The sequence below is a fragment of the Mustela nivalis genome, assembly GCF_964662115.1.
Source record: "Mustela nivalis genome assembly, contig: HAP1_SCAFFOLD_2213, whole genome shotgun sequence".
NCBI classification, from domain to species: Eukaryota; Metazoa; Chordata; class Mammalia; order Carnivora; family Mustelidae; genus Mustela; species Mustela nivalis.
This window is the reverse complement of record NW_028134452.1, coordinates 27,813-46,470: the sequence shown is the minus strand read 5'-3', so window position 1 is coordinate 46,470 and position 18,658 is coordinate 27,813. Positions and strand designations below refer to the sequence as shown.

The 18,658-nt window shown below is 50.3% G+C and overlaps 1 protein-coding gene across 1 annotated transcript; it reads right to left on the bottom strand.

Moving 5' to 3' along the window:
- Positions 1 to 6,765: 6,765 nt before the first annotated feature.
- ZFP36L2 (ZFP36 ring finger protein like 2) lies at positions 6,766 to 12,257 on the bottom strand. Its single transcript, XM_082751027.1, has 2 exons — positions 10,725 to 12,257; positions 6,766 to 10,208 (listed from the first exon to the last, which is right to left on the bottom strand). Exons 1-2 carry the CDS (start codon positions 11,412 to 11,414, stop codon positions 8,763 to 8,765), a joined length of 2,136 nt encoding a protein of 711 aa, XP_082607153.1. The 5' UTR covers positions 11,415 to 12,257; the 3' UTR covers positions 6,766 to 8,762.
- Positions 12,258 to 18,658: the final 6,401 nt, after the last annotated feature.

The window sequence follows — 18,658 nt, the reverse complement described above, 5'->3', positions numbered from 1 at the left end:
TGTCCATGAGGCTGTGTAACCGTCATCATTATCATCATTCTGGAATATCTCCATCAACCCCAAAAGAAACACATCTACCAGCAGTCATTCCCCATTGGTCCCCTGGCTCCTGGCCACTGCCAGCCTACTTTCTGTCTCTATAGTTTTGCCTATTCTGAAAATTTCATGTAAGTGAACTCATACAATGTATGGCTTTTTGTGTCTGACTCCTTTCACTAAACATTATATTGCTGTTGTTTTAAAGATTTTATTAATTTGAGAGAGAGAGGAGAATGAGCAGTGGGAAGAGGCAAAGGGAGGGGAAGAAGCAGGTTCCCCGCTAAGCAGGGAGCTGGACGTGGGACTCTATCCCAGGACCCTGGGATCATGACCTGAGCTGAAGGCAGACGCTTAATGGACTGAGCCACCCTGGCACCCTGAATATATTGTTTGTAAGGTGCATCCATGTGTCAGTACTTCATTCTTTTCTATGACTAAATACTGTTCTAAGGATTGGCCATATTTCATTGACTTACTTATCTGTTGATGGACATTTGGGTTGTTTCCATTTCTGGCTATTGTGAACAGTGTACAAGTTTTTTTTATGTGGACCTCATGAAGGCTGCATGAGGTTGAGAGAGGGAAACTAACATTAATAAAACAGTTCCGGGGGCACCTGGGTGGCTCAGTTGGTTAGGTGTCAACCTTTGGCTCAAGTCATGATCTCAGGGTCCTGGGATTGAGCCCCAAGTCAGGCTCCTTGCTCAGGGAGTCTGCTTCTCCCTCTGCTTTTGCTCCTCCCGTCCACTCCTGTTTGAGCTTGCATTCTCTCTCTTTCTCTCTCTCTCTCTAGTAAATAAATATAAATCTTAAAAAAAAAAAATCTTAAAAAAAAACAGTTCAGAAAACCAATGTATCACTTTGGAAAATAGTACAACAGTTCCTCAAAAAGTTAAACATAGAGTAACTATATGATCTGGCAATTCTACTTCTAGGTATATAATGCAAAGAACTGCAAACATGTTCACACACACACATACACACAGAGACAGACTTGGACACAGGTGACAGTAGCAGCATTATTTAACAAGAGCCAAGAAGCCAGAACCACTCAAATGTCTATCAACTGATTAGGGGAGAACCCAAGAGTGGCAGATCCATATAAGATAGGATGTTATCCTGTTCTACGAAGGAATGAAAGCTGGTTCGTGCTACTTCAGAAACGAACCTGAAAGGTGGGGACACTCCACGAAGGCAGGAGACGACATCGGTCAGCCCATCTCTGTTACCCCAGGGTAGGCATTTACTAGACAATCCACCTGTGGGACAGTTGAAGGGTCTCAGCCAGCAGCCCCAGCGCCCCAGCCCTCTGATGTCTGGACTGGATCTCAGGGCAGTGAGGGGACAGACTTGCCGGCTGAATTTGCCTCCCACCCGATCTGGTCCTTGGTGACACCTGCTCACTGGTGACCTGGGTTTCAGCTTCATAACATGCTGCCTTGGGAGTCTGGGGACCCTGTAGGTACCCAGTAAAGTCCTGGCACTCTGGCCTGACTGGACTGGAAACTTCACCAGCAGTCGGGCCAGGAAGATGCCACCAGGTAGTGCAGGACCACCTGCCACATCCATCAGCCCAGCGTCCCCGCCGCCCCAGGTGGTGTGCCGCCTCCTGTGCTCCGTGTTGCAGGCAGACAAACAGCTTCCCAATGACCCTACGCCTTCTTCTCAGGGGGTGCAGGGCTCAGAGACAGCCTTGCAAGCAGCCTCTCACCTGTCCCTGTGAGGGTGCTGGGATTTGGTAATATAAGGCCCTGGACCTGCATTTCCAAGCACCCCTCTCCCCCATAAAACTGACCCAGGGGAGGGGTCCCAGGTCATCCCACTGCTTAGCCGGGCCTCTTGAAAAAGGGTCATTGGGAATTCTGTGTCTCATCAAATATTGCTGGGCTATGGAGTTTTATTTAAAAATAATTTTAATTAGCTGGAAACTAGGAGTTTAATAAATGGAAAACAGAGAAATTTCCAAGGCCACGGCTGGGAAACACTTGCTTTTTAAAAAAAAATTCCGCCTGGCTTCACAGGCCAGCTAAGCACCCTGACACAAGGGCCCGATTGCCAGAGGAATCCACAAGGAAAACAAAGCTTATTTTTAGAGAAATATTTTAAACTCGGTTTCAGCGAGCTCAGGAGTTTTCTTGTCTAAAATCCTTAATATCTTTCCTTCTATTTCAGAGCTGCCTCTCACCACAGAGGGCTCCAGAAGTCCTATCTGATGAGAGCTATTTCTGTACCGAGGAAAATAAAGGGGTCCCCTCCCCCTCCAACTAGAGAATGGTTTCTAAATATGTCCCTGCAGTGAGGCTCAGGCAGGGCCTGTCCTTGGCAGGTGTGCAATGCAGTAAGGAGGGTCTGGGGTCCCTGCCGACTTGGAGGCCCGTCTGCCACCTTCCCAGCTCAGCCCTGTTCCGCCCCGCGCCCCAGAGGAAACAGATGACAGCTTGGCCACCATTTCCGGGTTTTGAAAGCAGTTTTTAACTTGAAGGAGGTCTGCTAAAAAGGGCTGCTTTTCCTCTGTAGGTGTTGTTAACACCCTCACCCCCACACATGCTTGTCCAGACCCAAACATACAGCAACACCCACGGAATCTTCCTCACGCCCCACAGAGCCACATACCTAACCACACAGCAACAGCTCGCAGACACACTCACCCACAGCAACAGACACACCCTCACCCACAAACACACACACACACACAGCAGCAGACACACCAAACCAGACCTCTACCCATACACAGACCCTTGAACGTACCTACACACACATGCACGCGCACAAACACACATACCTACACACAGAGCAACGGACACCCCCCTACCCCCACATAACCCTCCACACCACCACACACAAACTCACACACACACACTTACACATACCCCCCCACCCCTACACACCCACAGCAACAGACACACCAAACCCAGACCTCTACCCATACAGACCCTTGAACATACCTACACACATGCACTCACACAAACACACACCCCCACACATACCTACACATACACACAGCAACAGACACACCCACATCAACACATACTCTCCACATATCCATACACAAAAAGACACCCACACATACCTACACACACACACAGAGCAACAGACACACTAAACCCAGACCTCTACCCATACACAGACCTTTGAATATACCTACACACATGCACACACACACACAGCAACAGACACACCCGTATCCCCCCCACACCTACAAACACCTCTACCCACACATACCTACACACACACACACACACACACGCAGCAACAAACACACCTAAACCCATACCCACACTCACAGACTCTACGGACATACATACGCCACGCACATAGCAGCCCTGCTAGCCAGTACTCCCTGCGGCAAGAGCACACAAACACAGACCCCAGAACACCCACATACAGAATGATTCCGTCGAACATGAGCACACCTAGCTAGCCATGCAAGGACACAGATACGCACACACATACCCTACCTCCATATGGACCCCCAGACTTCTCTCCACACACAGACACACCCTTAGACATAGACACACTCATGTGCTTTCCAGGTTTAGCAACATGGTCAGAAGAGGTTGGAGAACCCACCTAGGTGGAGTGGAGAGCTGGGGAGAGGGGAGTGGTGGGGGGTTGGGGAACCCTGGAGGGGCTGAGGGCTTCCTGCTGCGGGGCCCCTCATCTAGCTCCTGCCCACGGGGCTCCTCCTGGGCCCCCTCCGCAGCCCCTCCCTTTTTTCCTCCCTTCCTCCTGGGCCTTGCCAACCCCAGGGAACTGGAACTGTCCTGGATGGTCACAGCTCAGCACAACCCGCAGTGTGCATGGCAAAAACCAAACAATGAAATGGGGTAACAACAATGGACAGTGGCTCCGGTCCTCTGACAGAAGGGGACCCTGGCTGTGGCTCAGCCTCCAGGGGCCCACTTAACTTAGCTGCCCCAAGTCACCAGGCCAAGGACTTGGCTAGTCACCATCAGCAAAACTGGGGGACAGCAAGTGCCCGGGGATGGTTCTCCTTGTTCAAATGCTCTCTAGGGTTTCCTCCTTGAACAAGTCCAGCCCAAGGTGGGGTGGGGGGTGGTTCTTGGACCCCAAGCAGATTTTAATACCCAGCATCCTCTTGCTGGGACAGACCTGGGGCCAAGAGCTGTGCCTCTCTGTCCTTCCTTCTCTGGGCCCTCCCAGGTCTGGACCTTTCATCCAGGCTCCTGAGCTATGCTGGGGGACTTGCAACCCCTGCTGCCCACAGTTTCTTCCCACCGGTGGGTGCTGGGCTTTGGCTTTTTCAGTCTTTCTGTGTGTGTTGTTATTGTTTTTCCCTTTGTATACTCAGTAGTAGATTTGGACCGAGTGAGGAGCAGCAAGTATGTCCATGTATGCATTCCTTCTCTGAAATAATCTAGAAGGTGGCACATACTAATTGGGCTGCTTGAAAAAATATCTTTGTTTTCAAGCAGCCAGTGGCAAAGCCACTACTGAGACATTCTTTTTTTAAAAAGAATTTATTTATCTGACAGCGAGACTGAGACAGAGAGATCATGAGCAGGGGGGAAGTGTAGAGGGAGAAGGAGATTCCCCGCTGAGCAGGGAGCCCAACACAGGGCTCGATCCCAGGACCCTGGGATCATAACCTGAGCTGAAGGCAGATGATTAACCCACTGAGCCACCAGGCGTCCCCACTATTAAGACATTCTCAGGACCCCTGGGTGGTTCAGTGGGTTAAGCATCTGCCTTCAGCTCAGGTCATGATTTCAGGGTCCTGGATCGAGCCCTGCATTGGGCTCCCTGCTCAGCAGGGAGTCTGCTCCCCCCACCCCGCCAGCTTATGCTCTCTCTCTCATCACTCTAATACATAAACACAGTCTTAAGAAAAAAAAAAAATAATAGAAAAGACATGTTCAACTCCCTCCCATCCTGGGCTCATTTTCACAACTGGCTGCGAAAGAATTTTATCTTGAGTGTGACACAGACTTGGACCCAGTAAGCTTCAGTTCTGCTCCCCAGCCCGTGACAGGAATCCCGGCTTGTCCTTACTTGCTTGCAATTTTTACTTCTAGTCTCCTTCCCTTACAAGAAGACTTTCCTAAGGGTGATCAAGCAATAGCAGAAGAGTTTTGTGTGCTGCTCATTCCAGCTGCTGCAGAAAGACAATGACCTATATATACCCTCCATTGATCTGCAGCAAGAGGAAATTTCTGAATGACCCCCCCCCCCCCCAGCTTGCCATGCTCCACTGGGTCTCAAACACAAAACATCAGATCCTAGCACTTGGGCTTTCAAACAAACCAATTTTTAAAAAATGAATGTGGCTTACCCCAACAAGTCTGACATTCCAGCTGATCAAAAGTACTTGTTTAGAAAAATAAGTTTTGGAATGAGGTGGAAACAAGGCCTTTGAAATGCAGCTTGGCCTAAATAGCACTGCATTTCAGACTTTTTCCTCCCCACTGCACATTCTTTATGGTGGAGAGGCCCTGGAAGCCCTCCTGGGCTCCAGGCTTCCCTTCCCCCACGGCCCAGGCCTTTAGCCAGGGGCCCGGCATCTGGGAGAACTTTGAAACTGTTCTCCATCGCCTTCGGCAGCCAAGCACCAAAACGCTCCAGTTAACACCAGCGCAATCATCGCTAACGCGAAACAGCTGCCCGAGGCCCGAGGCCCGGCAGGCTCCAGACCCCACCCCCACCCCCCACCCGCACGACTCAGCTGGGAGACGCAGGAGACCCCGCAGTGAGGAGCAAGCAGTGGTTGATAGGGCCCAGCTGTTGTAGATAAGAAAACAAACTATTGCTAAATCTTTTACCTACTTTGGAAAAAAGTGTCTGAACTGGGGGTGGTGGGGGGAGCATGGGAGAAGGGAAAAACATGAGTTGATTTATGAACCTGATTTTGAAGTCTTGAAAGTGATGGTAGGAAAAAAAAGCAAAAACAAAACCCCCAAACCATACCAAGGTTTTGTTCATTTGTGCGAACCGGCAGACAAATTGGTGCTGTTTCTTTTTTTCTTCCTTCTTCTGGAGGCCTGGGTTGCATTTACTTTCTGGCCACTTAACAGTCGCCCGAAGCAGACACTAATCCTCCTGCATAAATACCTAGTTCGCTCACTCCCAGAGGAAGCTGTCCGCATAAACAAACATTACCCAGATAGCCCAGATGTAAGCTTGACCTGTTTCATCTTCCTCCCTTTTCCTTCCTCTCCAGACAAGGACACAGAACCAGGCTTCCCGAAGTCCAGGTCAAACTCTTCCTTTTCCAGCCCGAAAAAGGCTGGGCCTCTTTTGCAGTGGAGCATTCTAGAGGCCTGCAGGCCTGAGGCTGGCGATACCCTCCTGCTTTCCCCACCCCTAGCCGGACCGTTCCCCGGCGTCCCAACAGGAAAAAAAAAATGGGAACTTCAGCTGCCACCGCAAGCACGTGACCCACTTGGTGACTCACAGGCGGGCCACACCCCTCCAGGGCTTCAGCCAGGGCCTGCCACCAGCCGGTCAGCCAACAGGGGGATGCATCTTATTACCAAGGGGAACAGCTAACTAATGCCCTTGACAGTCCAAATAATTACTTTCAGCTAAAGAACTTGCACTAAAATACATAGGGGCAGGCCCTTCTGAACCCTAACTTTGCCAGCTCCCCAGATCTTAGCCCCACCGCCCCCCACCCCCGAGGGCTCGGCGTTGCCTGACCAAGTGACAAGGAGTGAAAACACTTGATGTTTTAAAAAAAAAAAAGTAAAGAGAAATCGATCTTACATATTTGTTTTTTCCCAAAAATTTTATTGGGGGAAAACTACAAAACATTTACAGTACAATGTTTACAGTCACAATTTGTAGTGAACTGATTCCCCAAAATATATTACAACTCAAGTTGACTTATCTTGTTACATTCAAAACCTACTTCTGTCAAAGTAGTCCCGAGTACATACATACATAGTGCTCCAACTGTACCTACGTACAAACTAAAGCTACTGCTCATTCATCCGCTGTCCAGGAAAGCATTCCTGCCTTTCTACACACGCAAAAAAAAAAAAAAAAAAGTACAACTTTTGGAATTTTCTGTAATGAAAAAACAAGGCATATTCATGTACTACATACCATTCTTAGCACTAAGAGGTGGCCTTTTCACTTTAGATCTTATGTAAGCAAGTGGTAAATATTTTCTCCTTTTGTGCAGTTGAACCCATCCTACATTCAAATGCTCTCAAGCACTGATAGAAAAATACTTATTTGGTTGAGGAAGATTTAAGGCAAGTTCTGGCCCTTTCCAAAGGCACTGTGAGACTAACCCCCCCCCCCACCCCATTATTGCTACATGTCTTTAAACGCAGAGTATGTCACAGTAGAATTGGTGGGATAAACAAAAACAAAATTTTTCTTCTTGCTAATTTAAAAAGCTGGAATGACAAAAAGCATGCCACATTTAAGCCTGCTTGCAAAGTATGTGGTCAACTTTTCTTTCTTTAAAAGTTGGATGGGCTACAACCATTATACATTCTAAGAAAACTCATAAGATATTCCTCAAACTACTTCCACAGCATCAGGATAGATTTCTATAAAGAAATCATGCAATCTTTCAAAATTTACGTAAACAAGGAAAGAAATTAATGAAATAAATATTACATACAATCTCTTAAATTAAGATTTTTTTACTCATTTACAATAAAATAACCAAGTGAAGTTACAAAAGGCATATATTACTGTGAAAAGAACATACACTCCACATTTTGCCGATTAATAATGGCAATTATAATTTAACATAATAAAAGAATATATATCTATTGCTTTTCATCATACTTGATAAATACAGTATGAACAAAAATTTCAATGTATACTTTTCACAAGATAATAAATAAGTTAAATAGTTTTTTCATATTGAGTTGTGGTGCAGTGGTGCGAAATCAACTCAAAACAGCTAAAAATTCAGCAGTTATTCCCCCAAACGATTAGGAACTAAGCTCTGCCCAAGGCTTCCAGAAAGAGCAGACAAAATGGTTTTAAAATTAAACATCCACTAAGTGGTGGCAACAAAACCAGTAACCAGTAGGAAACTTTGGAATGCACGTTTGTTTTTTTTCCAGACATAAAGAACTTTGTGTCAAACAAAAACCTATGGAGCGGAGGACTACAGTCAAGGCATATTCCTGGTAGAATATTGGATTCCAGAAGCTTAGAGGTTTAGCAAGGTGGTGGCTGGCTGTTTGTTTACACTGGTCTGAAGACAAACGACAATTAAGAACTTCTCTCATGTTCACATAAGAGTTCCCACATCTGGACTGTAACTAATGCTTTTCAAGTGAAGATACGGAATGGTGGTTGGTAGCTGCTGGTGTTGGGTTGATTTTTTTTCCCCCCTAAAGTCCCAAACTCCTAGGAGACCTAAAAAAGTTTTAAGTGTTTGGTTTTTTGTTCTGTTCGCATCACAACTGCCCTGTTGTGAGTATTTTGTTCATCAAATACAAAAGTTCGTTGGCTTTTTTTTTTTGCTCAACAAGAATGAAACTTCATAATAATAATAAAAATAATAAAAACAAGAAACAAAAAGAGGAAACCGAAAGGGGAGGGTGGGGCCCCCTCCCGGCACACAAGTTCGAGTCCAAGTGCTCGGTGCGGCCCGCAGTCTCTGCTCATGGACTGTCAGCCCCCAGAGCTCCCGCGCCTCTCCCTGCTCTTAACAGGGCTCCAGGTGGCAGGGGCGCCCTCCAACCCCCAGAATAGCTTTCCCCCTTCCTCCTCCTCGCTGGCGCCCTCTTGCCTCAATCGTCAGAGATGGAGAGGCGGCTGAAGATGGGCAGGCGGCGGCCAGGGTCGAGGCTGGGGGACTCCGAGCCGCTGAGACTGCCCGAGCTCAATGAGCCGCTCAAGTAGCTGTCACGGTCCGACAGCGAGTCCGGGGTGCTAGGGGGCGCGTCGAAGACCGGCGAATCGGACAGGCGGCGCGGCAGCTGGAAATTGAAGGGTGGCGAGGGCGGCGCGGTGGCACTGGCAGGGAGGGGCGCGCTGGGCGGCGCCGGGGGCTGCGCGGGGGGCGCCAGGCCCTGTTGCTGTTGCTGCTGCTGCTGCTGGCTGCGATAGTAGGCGGCGGCCACGGCGGCGAAGTTGTGGGTCTGGATGGCAAGCGGCGTGATTAGACTGCTCAGCTCCGGGCCGAACGCAAAGGCGTTGTTGGCGCACGAGGCAGACGAGCAGGCAGCGCACGGGGCGCTGGGCGCCAGCAGGTCCTCGGCGCCCCCTGTGCCGTACAGCAGCGCCGCCGCGGCCGCAGCCGCAGCCGAAGCACAGCACGTCGGAGCGCCAGAGGGCGTGGAGGCTGCGGAGGCGGACGAGCAGGACGAAGCGGAAGAGGAGCAGGACGAGGCCGAGGAGCAAGAGGGTGGTGGCGGCGGCGTGCGCGACGTGGGGCTGTCAAGCAGCAGAGGGGACTCGAGGCCCCCCGGGGGCTGGTGGTGGCCCGACGGGAAGCCCGAGAAGCTGAGGCTGTGATGCAGCTTGGGCCGCGGCTCCCGGGGGAAGCCCAGGTGCAGCGCGTCCCGCGCGCTAAAGGCGCGCAGGTCCCCAGAGGCGCCCCCAGACGGCGCGGGCCTCCGCTCGTCTGCGTTATGGATGAAGTGGCAGCGTGGCCCGTAGGGGCAGAAGCCGATGGTGTGGAAGGTGCGGCACAGCTCGGTCTTGTACTTGGGGTGCCGGGTCAGGCTGCGTAGCTCGTGGAAGCCGTGCGCGAACTGGCACTTCTCGCCATACTTGCACGTGCCACTCTCTTCGAAGGGCCGGCACAGCTCAGTCTTGTAGCGCGTGGAGTTGATCTGGGAGCCGCCGCCCCCCTTCTGCTGCTGCTGCTGCTGCTGCAGGTGCAAGAGGTGCTGGCTGCGCTCGCCGTTCTCGCTGAACGAGCGGTCCCGAAATTTGTTCTCCTTGTTCAGCAGGGCCGTCCCTCCGCCCCCTGACGGCTCCTTGAGGGTGCCATAGGAGGTCGGGCCGCCCGCCGCCCCGCTGCCACAGCTGCTGCTGTTAGCGGCGCCCGGGAACTTAGGCGAGCAGCTGCCCGGGCTGGGCGCGGGGTGGGCGAGCGCGTGCAGGTTGCTGGCCGAGTGCCGTCGGAGAAAGCCCGGCGTGAAGCCCGAGCTAGGGGCGTTGGCCACGGGCGTCCCCACCGCCTTCTTGTCCAGCATGTTCAGATTGAGGTTGGCCAGGGATTTCTCCGTCTGCCAAAAGGAGGGGGGCGAGGACGGGATGAAATATGTAAAGGAAGAGTTGGGGCGAGCTGCAGAACTTCAGCCTTCTGATTCTTCTTCCTTTCTGCAGATTTCGATCCGGCCCCCACCCTCCACCCGTACACGCGCGAAAAGAATCAAGTTCGCGTTGGGAGGAGCCGACTCCCACCCCAGGCCGCGCTCGGTTTCGACATGTGATCCTCAGCCCGTGGGCCGCCAGCTTGGGCGGCGCAAAGACGGTCCGGGAAGCCCCGGGCAGCGTGGCCGCGGTCGGCGCCGGAGAAACTAAACAGCGACAGCGACTCCCTCCTGCCCGCCCTCCCTCCCTGCTCCCCTTCTCCCCGCCCACAAGGCACGAGCACACACCACAGCGAACTCCAGGACTTTTCCCGACCCCAAAGTCAAGGTGGGGAAGGGTGCCCCAAAGGCGGAAGGCAGAGGCAAAGTCTGAAAACTCGAGGGGCTTCCTGCCTGCCCGCCTTCCTCCCTCCTTGCTCCCGCGCGTACCTTGCACAAGAAGTCGATATCGTAGAAGGCGGACAGAAGTGTGGTCGACATGTTTCTGGATCCTGAAATGGTCGGAGTTGCAGGCGGGAGGTCCGGAGGAGCCCTCGGGGAAGCAAGGCCGGGCTCGAGCCACGACGAATAACGGGTGACCGGCGGGGGAGGGACCGAAAGTTTGCCGGGGGACGAGACAAGAGGAAAGGGAAGCAGTGCGGCCTGGCTTGAGGGTGCCCGGGAGTGCGGAGTGGGGGGAAAGACGACAGAGAAGCAAACAGTGCTCCTCCGCGTCCCGGGGGTGCCCGGCCCCCCCCCCCCCCCTTGCGCGAAGCCGGCGACAGCTCGCAGACTGCTGGAACTCGGCGGCCTGCGAGCGCGCGCCCTATATAGGGCGGGTGAGCGCGGCAGCGGCCGCGAGGGCGTGTCGGGGGAGGGGACAGAACGCTGACCCCGCCGGGGTCTCCAGGCAACGCCGCCCGCCGGCTCGCGGACGTCAAGCTCCTTCGTGGCCTCCCATTGGCCGCCGCCAATTTTTTTTTCCTCCGGAGGAGGGGGCGGGAGGCCTCGGGACGGGGCAGGCTGCCCGAGCGCCTGCGGCGGCGTGGAGAGCTGGTCCTCGATGGGTGCTGCTGGGTGGCGGCGGGAAGATAAGGCTCCCCTTCTCTGGGGCTGCACTGTTGGAAATCCCCTGCACATTGAACGTGGCCAGGATTCTGCAGCCCTGGACGTGTCTCTCCCCGCCCGATCCTGCTAGGCGAAATTGCGGAGCTTTAATCTCTCACTCTCGGTTCTAGACTGGGCGCGGGAATTGCAAAATGCGAGAATATTGCAACCATCCGCGCAGCCGGCTGGCTCGCAAAGAGTGCTCTGGCCGGCTGGTGGGTAGCCGGGGCTCAAGGCCTGCGTCCGGTGGGTGGTGGCTCCGTCCCGACTGCACGTGGAGACGCGGTGGGGGTGGGGGCGGGAGTGGCCACGCGGGCGGCTGCAGCGGCAGTCTCACCCGGAGGAGCCTGGGCCCGTTTCTCCGCCCCCCTCTCCGCCCAGGCTGCAGTAAACAGGGATTCAGCGCCGGGGCCTGCCGAGCTGGGCTGAGTGTCTGAGGACAAGGCGCTGGCTTTGCTAATCACATCACAAGACCTTGAGCTAGGGCCAAAGGCGCGGAATGGCGCGGAGCGTCCCGGGCGGGGGAGCCGGCTGGGAGGACGGGAGGAAAGGCCGGGAGAGCTGCGCAAGCATGGAGGCGACTTCCCGCCACCCCGTTCGTCCGCTCGGCGGCCCGGCCTTCCCCAGCCCTCCCGGGGGATGGGGTGCAGCTGCCGGCTGAGGCTGCCCGCCCACCTTGGCCCGGCGCGCCATCCAGGTCCCTTCTCTCCCAGTCCGTTAGGGGCGCCGCGCCCTGCCTTAGTTCGTTGTGCGCCGCAGGCTGTGGCTGAGGCAGGCCAGCGGCCAGGCAGGTCTGGGCACAGAGGACGCTCGGGGTGGGCTCGCCCCACTTTACTCCTCTCACCAGTCCCACACCCCAAAAAGTCTGCGCTAGGAAAGTCTTCGCTAACAGGCACCCTCTGGGTGCGGGGCAGACACCCCCCCTAGCGCCCAGTTAGGCTAAAGCGGCTGACACCCCGTTTCGGAGAGATCTGGGGGGCTGGTCCAGGGCATTTTATCACTCCGCATTTAAACACGCTGCCAAAAAGCTGGAGCGGACGTGATTTCGCACACCTGGCAGCCTCAGTAGCAATTGGGTGTAAGTTGGAAGGCTCAGTTTCCTCTAGGGAAGGAAGCAACCTACGCGCCTTTCCAAAATTGATCTTATTTCTTGGTTCCTCGTGGTCATTTCCACACGTTAACCTGGAAGGAAAGGAGCCAGGCCTGTCACTCATGAAACTGACCCTTCAGAGCTCAGTTTGCACGCAGTTCCCCTTGCTGAAACTCCCACCACCCACCAGGAGAGCTTGAGCGGCGCTCCCCCCCCCCCCCCCCCCCAGTAGGGCTGCAAGGCCTCTAAGATCTAAAACACAGGGCTGGAGTTCAAGCCCTGCCCCTTCCAAGCCATGTGATCCTGGGCAAATCACATAATCTCTTTGGTACTTGTTTCCTTGTAAAACTAAGGTAATTCCTGCTTTAATCACCTCTCCCCTTTGTCAAGGCGCACAGGAGTTATCTGTTAAGGTGTATAAAAGATGAGTAAGTATAACCCCTATTATTTATTAAAACAAGTTGACAAAGCATAAAAAGGGGTTGTGGCTGGATGGGAAGGGAAATCACCGAATCATGCCTGCAGACCTGAGGGGCACCGAATCTTGGACAGAAGAGGTGACTCCTTCTCTCTGGGGATGGCTGCACCCAGTGCTACACTGGTCCCCAGGCAGCTCTGGGCAACGGGTGGCTGACACTCACAGCCCAAGACCCCCAACTGTTCTGTTTTGTTCTTTGTTGAAATGACCCCAAACACAGGAGTTCCAGGGTAGCTCCCCCTGCCCCCATAGCAGTACTCTAAGATTCCCCTGGGAATGCATCAGGCAAGTGTGAAACTGCCATTTCCTTAGCCACCACTATTGTAGGTCAGTAACAAGATTTCGGATTTGAAACCAGGAGAAATATCTATCCTTCCTGTCCTCCCAGGCTGGCTACAGCCAGCCAGTATAAAAATCTGGGGTAATTCCCAGTCGGCAGCTATGAGAGCACCCATTTTGCAGGCTGGGTAGAAGGATCTTGGAGATATCATGTAATAAATACACCATGCTTACATGCTTTGGTATGGAGTACCTGCTAGTAGAAAGTATTTTTTCTTATTATATAACTGCTTTTATTTCATTTAAATGGAGAAAAAAGGAATGCTGGGCTTTTCCAGTGAGCTTGGCTTTGCCGGGGTCAGTTTCACAGTTACTGAACCATGGTCATCACTGCATCATGCCAACGATTCCCTGACTTCTCACCCAGTCAGGTCGCCTTTCTCAGAACAAAAAGAAATGTTAGACTGGCCACTTTCCCTCATGTGTGGGCTACACAGATGCCCAACCAGATAATTAATTCAGGATCACAAAAAACACACGTTGAACTGAATAGTGCAAAACCACCCAGAGAATTTCCTCTTCTCTTTAGGACAAAGTTTTGGACTCTAAGTTTAATTCATTCCCTGCCTTTTCCCTATGGGCCCTTTCTCTATACTTCCAGTATGGCTGTGTTTTTAGTGTTAGGTGGTTTACTTTTTAAAAAAATATATTCATTTATTTATTTATTTGACAGAGATCACAATTAGGCAGAGAGCCAGGCAGAGAGAGAGAGAGAGAGAGAGAGAGAGGAGGATGCAGGCTCCCCGCTTGAGCAGAGAGCCCGATGTGGGGCTCAAGCCCAGGACCCCAAGACCATGACCTAAGCTGAAGGCAGAGGCTTTAACCCACTGAGCCACCCAGGCGCCCCAAGGTGGTTTACTTTTAAAGAGAAACAAATTTGGATACGAGCCTTTCTGCAGGAAAAAGTGACATCAAACCCTCTCACCTCTAAGCTGCCCCTTTAACGTATTTCCAAGTGACTGTTATATCTGAGAAGTATTTTAAAATATTTACAGACCCTAAAACCTAGACCAACTTTACATACTACTACTAAAATGGCTTTTTCGGATAACCAGGATGAAAAACGAATATGGATGAGCCTATGACCAATCCAAACTATGAATTTCAAGACAGCCGTCTGTGGGCAACGCATATTCTGAGATTATCGGTAGAAAATGGCAAACCATGGAAAGGCTGGACTAGTAGCAAAATGTGTGCAAGAGCGACACCTGCTGGGTATCAGAGGAAGAGGGCTGCGCGGGTCTTCCCTAAGGCAGAAAACCCGTTAAGGTAGGTCTAGATTCAAACACTGAAGTGGATAAATGTGTTTTCTGACATCTTAAATGAGAATCTTATTATTGCCACTGAGAAAATGACAGTGAACAGTGTAGGAAGTGAATAAATCATTTATTCTGGCTTTACCTTCTCTGGGCTTCCTTCTGGCAGGCAAGGGTCTGTGCTTTTAGTGGGTGGCAAAATCAGGTTTCCTGGCATTAGTTGAAACACTTTTGGTAGGTAGGAGCTCTTTTAAGAATTCAAACGGCATGTGCAGGTCACTGCAGGACTCGCACATGTAAATAGCAAAAACAAAACTATTTCTTTGCATTTGATCTAGAATTCTCCCCGTATCCAACATTTGGAACCTACTTCTGCCTTAGCTAAAATAGAATAAAATTTAGAATTCTGACCCATAAGCTGTTTGCCAACGAATCTGGCTCTTCTATCCAATGGAAAAAAGGAAAGAAAAATCACGAGTTACAAACCAGTTTTGTACAGTTAACAGAAAATGCCGGCTGGCTGTGCCTGGACGTTAGAGGTCATGGAAGAAGACAAAAGTGAATTCAGGTCTGCAGGTGGCCTGCACCTGGGAACAGAGTCAATATTCAATGTGGTAGCCTCACTTCCTACAGTAGCTGCCATAAACTGGGCTGCCCTGAATGGGGGAACTGAAGAAAAATTCCTCTGTAGGAAGGGACAGAAGACTAGCTTCACCAAGGGAAGGAAATATTTGCATTGATGTTCAACGTGTTCCCTGCAGATGCAGTGGGGAAACCGTCCACCCTTAGCCCACCCCCAAGTCTTCTTTCTTCAACAAGCCGTTTCTGTTCTTGCAAGAGTGAACTGATTTGCTTCTGCAGGAGAGTCGGAAGCACCGAGAATGGGGCTGTCTTCCCTTCCCTTTCCTTCCACAAGAGCCAGAAGCCTCAGGCAAGCCAAAGTCCTTTCCTCCTGAATGCGCAGTCTCGTGAATTCCACTGTCTTCAAAAATTGAGCAGCTGGTGGCAGCTCTCTGAAGAGCCGGGAGAGGAGGTGGCCCTGCTCTGACGCTGTCCTACGAAGATGCTGGAGGCTTTCAGGGCTGAGGGGATGGCAGCTGGACTTGGAGAGGAGCCGGAAGAGGTGCTCAGAGAGGTATTTCACGAAGATTAGGGTCTCAGCCCAAAAGTTGACCTCTGCTTTTTCAAACAGGTAGTCTTCCACCTAAATCAAATGACAAAGCTCAGGGTCAACATTGCAGGGAATGTCGAAAAGCTCCCATCCAGACCAGAGTCCTGCTGGATATGGAGGAGGGGTGTCCCCTCCCCCTCTCTGGGGAGGGCCCACTCTCACCTGTCAGCACCCACATACACTTGCCACTGGCAGTCTGGAAGGTCACCTTCTATTTTTATTTGCTGTACTTCTCTACTGGGGAGGGATTTTCTTCCCCAGACTTAACATGACCTTTGATAAAGATGTGTCTGCGGTTCTGAGCCAAGATTTGTGGGGGCCTGCTGCTGAAAAGGGAACCTCAACATGGGTGTGGCCCTTGGACCCAAAGGTGCATCTAGAAACCAGAGGGTGGGGGCGGGAAGGAAGAGAAATCTCAGTGGCAGAGCAAAGAGCAAAAAAGAATTACCAAACGCGAGACCCTGCTCTCTGAGTACGAAACCAATGCTATAATGCCGGGAGTTTTCAAGGTTATTTTATCACAGACAATTTATCTTGTCTCCAAATTTCCCATAAACAGGCTGCTTTTTGAACTCTTGGCTTGCTGGGTATGTCAGAGAGAACCAGCTGAGTCAGACACTGGTGGATGGAAACAAATTTCAGTTGACGAGATGCTTCTGCTGCTAGTCTTGGTCCTCAGTTTTCCTGTCTGTTGACTGTAAGCAGCAAATACCCTGGTAGGATCCTGATTCTCTGGGAATGTTTCACCTTCCGACTTAACCATGGGGAGCCTGTAGCCCTTCCAGTGCGGACTAATAAGCATTCTCCATAATTAAACCGTCAACTTCCAAGGGGGCTCTTTCTTTTTTTTTTCTATTGAGGTATCACTGATATACAATATTATACTAGTCTCAGGTGTACAACATTTGTATCCATTGTGAAATGATCACCACATTTAGTTACCATCTGTCGCCTTACGAAGTTAATATAACCGTATTGCATATAGTCCACATGCTATACATTCGTCCCCATGACTTAGTCATCTTATAACTGGGAGTCTGTTCTTCTTGATATCCCTTACCCATTTCACATGACCTTAACCACCCCCTCTCCTCCAGAAACCACTAAACTGTTCTCTGTGAGTCTGGATTAGGTTTAGTTTTGCTTGTTTGTTTTTTAGATTCCATATATTAAGTGAAATCAGGTGCTATTTGTCTTTCTCTGACTTATTTCTCTTAGTATTATACCGTTGAGTTCTATTTGTGTTGTCTCAAATGGTAACAGTCCATTCTTCTTCATGGCTGAGTAGTATTCCCGTACATATATAACACACACATAATATACACACAATGCATGCATGTGTACACACACACACACACACACACACACACACACCTTTATGTACTCATCCATTGAAGGACATGTTAAATTGATTCCATGTCTTGGCTACTGGAAATAAAGCTGCTGTGAACACAGTGGTGCATGTATCTTTTCAAATTAGTGTTTCTTTTTTCTTTGGATAGAGCCCAGGCTATGAAATTGCTAGATCTCCTGTTCTATTTTTAATTTTATGAGGAACCTTCATACTGTTTTCCATAGTGGCTGCACAGATTTACATTCCCACCAACAAGACATGAGAGTTCTTCCTCTATATCCTCACCAACACCTACTTCTTGTCTTTTTGATACTAGACATTCTGACTGGTGTTAGGTGATACTTCATTGTGGCTTTGGTTTGCATTTCCCTGATGATTAGTGATGTTGAGCGTCTTTCCAGGTGCCTGTTGTCCATCTGTATGTCTCCTTTGGGAAAATGTCTATTCAGATCCTCTGCCCATTTTTATTTTTATTTTTATTTTTCTTAAAGATTTTATTTATTTATTTGACAGAGAGAGATCACAAGTAGGCAGAGAGGCAGGCAGAGAGAGAGAGAGAGGAGGAGGAGGAAGCAGGCTCCCTGCTGAGCAGAGAGCCCCATGTGGGACTCGATCCCAGGACCCTGAGATCATGACCTGAGCCGAAGGCAGTGGCTTAACCCACTGAGCCACCCAGGCGCCCCTCTGCCCATTTTTAAATCAGATTTCTCTGGTATTATTGGGTTGTATGAGTTCTCTATATTTTTTGGATGTTAACCCCTTATTGGACATATAAATCATACGCAAATATCTTCTCCCACTAGGTAGGTTGTTTTCTTTTTTTTTTTCTTTTTAAAAATTATTTATTTGAGAGAGAGAGCAGAAGCAGAGGGAAAAGACAGAGGGAGAAGCAGCCTCCCCACTGAGCCAGCAGCCCGATGTGGGACTCAATCCCAGGACCCTGGGATCATGACCCAAACCAAAGACAGAGGCCCACCAACTGAGCCACCCAGTCACCCTTCAGTAGGTTCTGTTTTCATTTTGTTGATGGTTTCCTTCAGTGCACAGAGGCTTTTTACTTTGATTTAGTCCCAGTTGTTTATTTTTGCTTTGTTTCCCTTACCTTTGGAGTCAGATGCACAAAAACATCACTAGGACTGATGTCAAGGAGCTTACCATATATGTTTTCTTCTAGAAGTTTTATAGTTTCAGGTCTTACATTCAAGGCTTTAATCCATTTCGAGTTAATATTTGTAAATGGCGTAAGAAAGTGGTCCAGGTTTATTCTTTTGCATGTAACTTTCCAGTTTTCCCAATACCATTTATAGAAGAGACTATCAATTCCTCATTGTATATTCTTGCTTCCTTTGTCAAAAATTAATTGACCATATATATATGTGGGTTTACTTCTGGGCTCTCTTTTCGGTTCCACTGATCTCTATATCTGTTTTTGTGTCAATGACATACTGTTTAGATTACTATAGCTTTGTAGTATAGTTTGAAGTCAAGACACATTATACCTCTGACTTTGTTGTTCTTTCTCAAGACCGTTTTGGCTGTTTGGGGTATTTTCTTTCTTTTTTTTTTTTTTTTAAGATTTTATTTATTTG

Bases quoted from the DNA above. Each gene is read 5' to 3' on its own strand.
- ZFP36L2 (XM_082751027.1), bottom strand. From the start codon at position 11,414: ATGTGCAGGGGATTTCCAACAGTGCAGCCCCAGAGAAGGGGAGCCTTA. The intron at 10,209-10,724 runs GTACGCGCGGGA...TCCTTTTGGCAG, and splicing joins ATATCGACTTCTTGTGCAAG to ACGGAGAAATCCCTGGCCAA.